We start from the raw sequence: 8,484 nt of genomic DNA on the forward strand, positions 1-8,484 counted from the left end.
GGCAGTGACTAGCACGGGGAAGCCTGGAGGTGGGCTGGGGCGAGACCAAGCAGTTAGCACAATCGCTTCGTCATTCATTTGCTAAGCACCCACTTCAAGCCACACACTTCAGATGCTGGGGGCCGGGGGGAGGGGCAGTCACTGTCCAGCAGGAAGCGGGGAAGCAGTGATAAATACAGCAGTCCAGGCCTTGAGGACAAAGTGATGAGAGGAGTCAGGGGACAAGCGCTCACGTGGGGGCACTGTTTGTTTAGAGAGGCAGGGATACTGGTGAGGAGGGACCCATGGGAGCCTAATGGTGGGTGAAAGGGTCCAGAGGCCACTGGACAGGGCAGCGTCCCTGTGCAGGGCCTGCAGGGCTCCGGGTGACCTGAGCTGACCTTTGGCCCTGGCGGCCACTTGCTGAGGGATGGGGCCCGCAGCAGCGTGTGGAGGCCAGTGACCCAGCAGGAGGCACAGGGCGCAGGAGGCTGCAGTTTGAAAAAGGCTCAAAGACCCGCCACAGGCCACTCTCCCCAGCATCACCTGGGAGCCCCCAGGACCACAGCAGGCTGAGTCACACGGAGCCCATCTCGCCTGCTCACTCAGCCTCAGAGACGAGAGAGATGCTCTTCAGAAAACCCATGTCACATGCAGCAAGGACAAAAGCTAGCCCTGTTCCCCGCAGCAACGTTTGAGACCTGAAGACCAAGTCAGGAGGCCGAGAACACTTTACCAGAGAATGCTGCCCCGGCCTGCGGAGGGTGCCGTCCAGCGGGGAGCAGGGAGCAAATGATACATAGGGTGGCTGAGGCCTTGAAGACAAGCGTGATGAGGGTCAGGGCACAGGGCGATCACAGTGGGGGCACTGGCGAAGCAGGCACCCTTGGGAGCCTAATGGTGGGTGAAGAGGTCCCACCATGAGAGTCTAAAGGCCTTGGGCAAACATTTTTAAACCTAGAACCTGAGAAATAAGGTTCTTTAAAAATGTAAAAGCTGACCTTCGAGGCAGCCAATAAGACTGTAATGGAGACAAAGGCAGGGCAGTACTGGCTGGGGAGCTCGCTGCCCAGGCGCAGGGCTCCGGCGGACGGCAGGGCACAGGGGGCCGGGCGGGCACAGAGCTGCCAGCGCCCCTCACCGTCCAAAACCCAGCAGCAGGCGGACGGGCGTCACACAGACCCAGTCAACACCCGGCTCTGTGTTTGCTGTAATTTCTAAAAATAATCGTAAGAGAATCTTGTGAACTTCGGATGAAGAAACATTCATCTAATTTCAGCATCGTGTTTTCCCTTAAATTTTTAAAAATTTGAAAGAATTCTACAGTTGTCCTGTAGTTCCATGTACCCTCACACCTCTGCCTGGGCCCTTAGACGTATCGGAACCACCCTCACCTCATGTTGACAGCATTCCTCTCGGTGATGAAACTGTAGGCGAGATTTTTTTTTTAATTTTATTGCTGAATAGTGAGCAAATATTCTTGCAAAGCCAATGAAGTCATCTTTCTCAATGGGCAACGCTGGGCACTGAGTGTCTGCAGCCCTTGGGAGGCCACACGGCTCAGGTACCCTGCTGGGCTTGGGGGCCTGCGCCCTGCAAACTAGGCTGCAGGGCACCCCTTTCTGTTTGGGGTGTCCAGAGCGGCCTCTGCTCCTGCTCTGAGTCCCCCGACCCTCGAGCACAGACGGGTGCCAGGGTGCAAGGGGGGCACGCAGTGGGGGGGCCATCCTCTCTGCCTGGGGGTGTCCCCGTGAGTCTGGGGAGGTGCCTTCAGGGAGGGAAGTGGAGTAAAGGTGCCCTGCACTGCCCACTGTCGGCAGTGACGGGTGGTGTCCCAATCAGTGGGTGCTGCCTGACCTGTCTGCTCCCAGGCCAGCCGCCTCCTCTCATCCAGGCTGCCAGGCTCCCTTAGACTCTCCTCTCTTCCAGGGGTTCCCAGACAGGCCCCTGGTGCTATCTGGGGCCTGATGGTTCTCAGCAGTGAGGGGCTGTCCAGTGCACCTGAGACGTTTAGCAATCCCCAGCCCCCACCCACTCAGTGCCAGGAACCCCTGTGGAAGGCAGAGTGCCCCTCCCTTAAAGACGGCCACATTTTCCCCAAACCTGTGACCATGCTGGGCTACACAGCAAGGGAGGAGTTAGGGTGGCTGACCAGGTGACCTTGAAACGCTATCCTGGGTCATCCAGGTGGCCCGACATCTTTACAGGTCCCATTTTCACAGGTCCTTGAACGTGGAGGAAGAGGCGGAGGAGGGGGGCTCCTCTGCAGCTCTGAGGACGGAGGAAGGAGCCACAAGCCAAGGGAAGTGGGCAGCTTCTAAGACGCTGGGATGGCTGGAGCCCCAGGAGGAGGGCAGCCCTGCCCACACCCCGCTCGTAGCCGAGTGAGGCCCATTCCGGATTTCTATAGAGTCTACCGTCCATGAGTTTGTGTGAAGACACCAAGTTTGTGGAATCTTGTTAGGGCAGCAAGAGGAAACCCACACACCCAGGGCGACAACAAAGCCATCTCCAGGCACCGTCAGCTCCCCCAGGCTCCACGCCCTACTGAGAGGGCCACAGGCTGCCTGCCGGTCCCCACGAGGCCCCCCACGGCTGCTGTGCTGTGCTGGGGAGAGCCGGGTGGTCAAGGGGAGACCGGTGCAGAGAAGAGGCCCTGAAACCGCCTGCAGGGCAGCGGGCCAGCCAGCCCAAGGCTGGACCCACGCCACCAGCCGCGGCCTACGGAGAGCCCCCAGGCGAGACCAGGAGACACGGCCGGGCGAGCCCAGCAAGGCCCAGGTCTTCAGTGAAGACATGGGGTCCTCTAAGGCCTCTGGGCCAAAGAACTCACAGCACTTGTCACCTGTCTTAACTGCTGACACTTCAGCTTGGGCTGGAGGGAGTCCTCCCAGCCGGCATGGAGACTGGCCCAGAGCAGGTTCTGGCCCCTGACACCTGTCCCCCACTTTATCAGGGGTCCTTGAGGAGGAGGGGAAAGTCATGAGGCCCCCCAGGCCCTGTCTAGACCTCACACCACTCCTCTCCCACCTCTTAGGACACCCCACCCTAGTCCCACTCACCACCCCCACAATCCCTGGGCCTCTCCATGCACCCTGGGGATTCTGGGAAATCCACAGGCCTGGAACAACAGTACACTCGGGACCTCAGAGAGTGCAGCCTGGGGGGCTACCTGTGTGATCTTGGACGGCTTCCCGGAGGAGGAACCTGTGCTGAGCTTTAAGGTAAAGCAGAGCAGGAGGCCAGGACGGGCAGCTAGGGTCATCTCAGCAGCCAACTCTCTGAGCGAGCGAGGCCAGAACTTGGGCACTGCCCACATCCTGGGCCTGGAGGTGGAGTGGACCACTTCGTTCTGCCCAAAGCCCCCCTCCCACCCACTGCTCCCATCAGCCCCTAGCTGTCAGTTAGTCACCAAGTGCAGGAGATGACCAGCCCAATGCCAGCCTCCCGCTGCCCCAGGGCTGGGCTCCTGTGACCCCCTCCCTGTTCCCCTTCTCCACCTCCCGTTGCTGCCAGCCTGGTCTCCCCAGATGCAGCCCCACGTCACTGTCACCTGCAGCTCAGAAGCCTCCTGTCCACCCCTGAACTCGAGGCAAAGGCAGACGCTACAGCAGGCCAGGGCCAGCTCCGCACAGCTACCCCAGGCCCCCTGCCCACCCTGCCTCCTGGGCCCTGGTCCGCCTACGAGCTCCCTGTGCAGAGAAGGGACAGCGCCACCTCCTCCAGGAAGCCTCCCTCTGTGTGGGAGCTGCCCTGACCCCCACGGCCTCTGGCCTTCTCCGCATCACGTCGCCTCCCCATGGGCCTGCCCAGTACCCGGTGCTCCTGGGCTGGGCGGCGCCAGCACCGAGCAGTTCAAACATCCAAACCTCCACCCTGCTGGGAGCGTGGCCCCACCTCACTGCTCCAGGCACTGCCCACGTGCATGCGTGCTCAGTCGCCTCAGTCGTATCCAACTCTTGCAATCCTATGGACTGTAGCCCGCCAGCTGGCAGGTACCCAGTCACCTCAGGGGCCAGGCTCCCCAGCCCCGACCCCTTCCACCTGGGCTGCTGACAGTGTCTGTGAAGCAGGCCCAGAAGAGGAGCTGCTAGAGCCTCACGCCCTCCCAGGCCACCCACTGCTGCTGGTCCCAGGAGGATGGCCCTGCTGGGGATGGGCACCCTCTGCTGGCAGCCCAGGGGGCCATCCTGGAGGGCCACTCTACCCTGTCCCCCAGACCCTCCAGGTGGCCTCTTGGAGGCTGGGCTGGGCCAAGTCACCCCAACCAGAGGTGACCTCCAAAGGTGAGTGTCCTGAGGAGGGGGCAGCCAGACGTCCTCCCAGGCCTGTTTTCGTATCCCCGGGCCGGTGGCGGCTATCTGGAGGGCTACAGGGAGGGCGCAGGGCCCGCCTCCCCAGCACCCGCAGGAAAGACTCCGGAAGACAAAACACTGGGCTGAGTCGGCTCTTAGAAGGGCGGCGACCTCGAGGCCGGGGCCTCCAGAGCCACGTTGTGCCAGAAAGGCTTGCTCCGGACCAGGAAGGCTTGGAAGGCGTTGGTGGACTCGGAGGACCTCGGCGGGTGGGGAAAGAGCACGTCCTTGTCCACGTCCTCGGACACCAGCTGGGCCACTATCCGCGCGAGGTCCTGCGGGGAGGGCGGGGTCAGGGGCGGGGCCGGACCAGGTCGGGAGGGGCGGGACCCGGCGCTCCCGCGCTTCCCCGCACCCTGCAGGAGGGGGGCGCCCCCGCGAGGCCCAGCTTCTCGCCGCGGCCCAGCTTCTCGCCGCGGCCCAGCACGGCCAGCCTCCGGCGCTCATCTATGCTGACGCTCCAGCGGCGGCGGCTCCGGCGCCAGCTGTCCTGCGGCTCGCACACCTGGGGGGATAAGGCAGGGGTCTGCGCCGGCCCCACCCGGGGTCCCGCACCCGCCAACCCTCTGCACCCGACAAAGGGCGGTGCGCTCAGCCACCCCAGTGCCGGCGGGCGGGCAGAGCTCGTGGCTCGGGCAGTGCATGGCTTTGCTCAGTGGCTCAGCACCTGGACACCCAGGCCAGCACCTGCCCTGCTTTCCTGCGCGTGGGTTGTCCCTCTGGATGCTGGGGGCTGTTACAGCACAGGTCGTGGCCCTCGGCTAGTGCCTGTTCCTGGCTGGGCACAGTCTGCCCACCCTCTGGGGAGGCCCCCAGAACAGGCAGCCAGACTCTGGGTGCCTTGAGAAAGATGGGCCCAAAGGTCAGCCTCCTCCCAGGCCCCTCTGAAATGCCCACAGAGAGGCATTGGGGGAGATGATGCTCAGGGCTCCACAGGCTCACGGGACAGGCCGGGAGGCATCCTGCAGGACCCGCACCCCACTCCTGCCCAGGTGGGCTGTCCCTGAAGGGCTCCGGAGCCCCTCCCGCTCTGCCCAGTCAGGGGCCAACTGGCTGCCTCCCTGCGGGGTCCCGGAGGTCACCCTCTGGAGTGCCATGGCGGCTGGGGTAGGTGCCAAGCTAAAAATAAAAGGAGGATTAAGACAAACTCAGTCCCCATTCCTCAAAAAACTAAAAATAGAACTACCATATGACCCAACAATCCAACTTCTGGTTATACATCCAAAGGAATGGAAAGCAAGTCAAAGAGATATTTCTGCACTCGTGTTTGGAGCCACACTGTTCACAGTAGCCAACAAGTGGCTGCAACCACAATGCCCATCAGCGGATGAATGAATCAGCCTCCTGTGGCCCATCCATACGACGGAGTATCATCCAGCCTTAAAAAGGAAAGACACTTTGCATAAGCTGCAACATGGATGAACCTCAGAGACATGGGCAAAGAGAACACAGGTCTTGTGTAGTCCACTCGTGTGAGCTACCTGGAGTCACCAGATTCGCAGAGTCAGAACACAGCACCAAGGCTGCCCGGGCTGGGGGAGGGGCGGGTGTGGTTTAACCGGGACAGAGTTTCAGAGCGGCAGGATGGAAGCCGCTGCAGGCTTCACAGTGAGGCGAGTACAGCAGAATGGCCCAGACGTCCAGTCTCCATGGGACAGAAAAACCCAAACGAACTTCTTGGCCAGCCCAGTGCTTAACACTACTGAACCTTACACTTCAAAATGGTCAGGATGTGGTGGGGGGAGTGGACGCTTGGAGCCAGAAACACACACAGAAGGAAGATAGTGTGAGCAACACAAGGGAAGGGAGCGTGGACAGGCCCAGGAGGCACAGTCAGCAGGAGGAGCCAGCCCTTAGATTTTGGACTTCTTGCCTCCAGACTGCAAAACAATATATTTCTGTTACTTAAGCAAAAAAAAAAAAAGGAAAAGAATAAAGTGAAGTCCCCAGCCCCTCTTCCCACTCTGCACCAAGAACCCTGGCAGCCTGGCTAAGCACCCCCTCCACCTATGAGAGGGGAGGGGTCCTTTCTGGGGAAAAAGACCAGCCCCAGAGAAGAGCCCTACAGAGCCGGGGCGTCCAACGCAGAGCAGCCAGAAACCTGCCCGATCACCCCACGAAGTTCGCGACTGCTGGTGGGGCTGCCCTCAGCACACGGAGCCTCCAGCCAGCCCACGGGCCCACCCCTGGGTGCAGCCAGGGCAGCCCCCATGGTCTGAGAAACACAGGGGAGAGCCACTGGCCGGGGCCCGAGAGGCTCCGACGGGAGTGGGAGGAAGCGCGCCACCTCCCCGCTCCCGCCGCCTCCTGGACGACACGGACTCATGAGACAGAAAGAGGACAGAGCGAAGAGGGGCTGCTGCGAGGGCAGTGACGAGCTCGTCAATGTTAGAATGTGGCATCGGAACCAAAGCTTCCGTAGAAGACGGGGGGTGGGGACGGCCTGCCGGCCCGCATCGCCCCCTGCGCCGTGACTGACGCCCACAGCGCCTTTAGGCGTTGTCACAGGGGTTCCCTGTGATGTGGGGCGGGTCCGAGGATGCTGGCGGCGCACGGGGGTGGCCCATGTGGCCTGCGGGGGGCCTTCTGTGAACGTGTGTCCACCCGAGCACAGCCTTCCCGGGGAGCCCTCCGGTGGTGAGATGCAGGGGACGCACCAACCCGCCAACCTTGGCCTGTGAGCAGACAGACAAGTCTGCTGTCGAGTCGTTTGTCACAGAGCATCCTCACAGCAAAGGCCAACAGGACCCACAGCAAACCCCAAAAGCCAAGGGGAGGGAACGCGAGGAAATGGGAGAATCAGACATGCAGGCTGAACAGCCAACAACAGCTTTCAGAGAGAACAGAGGGGCCGCGCAGACACACGCACACACAGACACGCGCACATGCACACGGGCACGCACACACGGATATGCACACCATGGGCACACGCGCACACGGACACGCATGCATGCACACGGACACGCACACGCACACACACACGGGCACGCGCGCACACACACACACGGACACGGACGCTCACACACATACACGCACATGCGCACACGGACACGCATGCATGCACACGGACACGGACACACACACACAGGCACGCACACACACACACGGGCACGCGCACACACATGGGCACATGCGCACACGGACACACACGCATGCACACGGACACGGACACACACGCACACACAGGCACGCACACACATACACACACACGCGCACACACACACACGGACACGGACACGCACACACCCCACAAAGGGGCAAGGCTCCAGGCTGGAAGGGTTCCTACAGGACCGAGAGAGGAGACAGTGAGGGACATCTGAGAACCAGGCAGAGAGAAACGGGCACGTGTGGGGGGTGAGGAGTCCCCAGGGCCGGGAGAGCCCATGGCCCCAAAGTCCTGCGGGAAGGTGGCTTCCCGCTAGAAGTGTCCCCACCCAAGCATCACTCAGCTGTGCAGGCAGAACAAAGTGTCTTCAGCGCCGTCCAGTTGGAACTGAGCACCTGCGGGGCCTTCTGAGGAGCTCCCAGAGGCGGGGAGGGGCCCAGCCCACCCGGCGGGAGCGAGACCCGGGGCCTGGGGTGCCACGCATTTGTGAGACAAGGCCACAGCTGTGCTGGAAGTCTGGGAGGGATCAGAAGATGCAGAAGGGACAGGAGGGCACCATCATCACCTCCAGGAGACACAGGAGCTGTCTGAGAGGTGACGCTCACAGCGGAGGGAAGCTGCCCATGTTCGGCTCCGGGCCAGGGTCGCTGGGGAGCAGGCGTGCGGCAGCAGGACCTGCGGAGAGGCAGGTGTCTGTGGGCGGGGAAGACAGCAAATGCGTGTCCCCAGGGTGGGAGGCTCCACTGAGCCCTCCGGGCCGGTGGGCAGCTCTTCTCAGCTCTGTGCTCACGTGGGATATCGAGAGTGGCGCACAGCTTTACGAGGAGAGACGGGCATTACGGAGTGGAGCGACCTGACGGCACGCACGGGGGCCCACGTGCTCACCGACGGGATCACTGTTACCAACAGCGGCCAAGCCTCAAGCCGTGGGCAGGAGACCCCTCGTGGGCCCGCCTGGGAACCCGCACCAGGAACTCCCACGGGCACGGAAGCCGGAGCGGAAGGGGACCCGATTCTCAGGAGGGGACAAGAAGGACTCCCGCC

At 62.2% G+C, this 8,484-nt stretch overlaps 1 protein-coding gene across 4 annotated transcripts in view; it reads right to left on the reverse strand.

Moving 5' to 3' along the window:
• Positions 1-1,425: 1,425 nt before the first annotated feature.
• Positions 1,426-8,484, reverse strand: part of TEX22 (testis expressed 22) — a 17,973-nt gene continuing 10,914 nt past the window's right edge. For all 4 annotated transcript variants that reach the window (XM_010834109.1, XM_010834123.1, XM_010834117.1 and 1 more), the window contains 2 exons: positions 4,690-4,839; positions 1,426-4,609 (listed from right to left, as the gene is read on the reverse strand). In XM_010834109.1, coding sequence (XP_010832411.1) covers positions 4,430-4,609; positions 4,690-4,839 — 330 coding nt within the window. In that variant the 3' untranslated portion in view covers positions 1,426-4,429. The remainder of the gene's footprint in view (positions 4,610-4,689; positions 4,840-8,484) is intronic.

Source organism: Bison bison, unplaced genomic scaffold (genome assembly GCF_000754665.1).
Source record: "Bison bison bison isolate TAMUID 2011002044 unplaced genomic scaffold, Bison_UMD1.0 scf7180017845387, whole genome shotgun sequence".
NCBI classification, from domain to species: domain Eukaryota; kingdom Metazoa; phylum Chordata; class Mammalia; order Artiodactyla; family Bovidae; genus Bison; species Bison bison.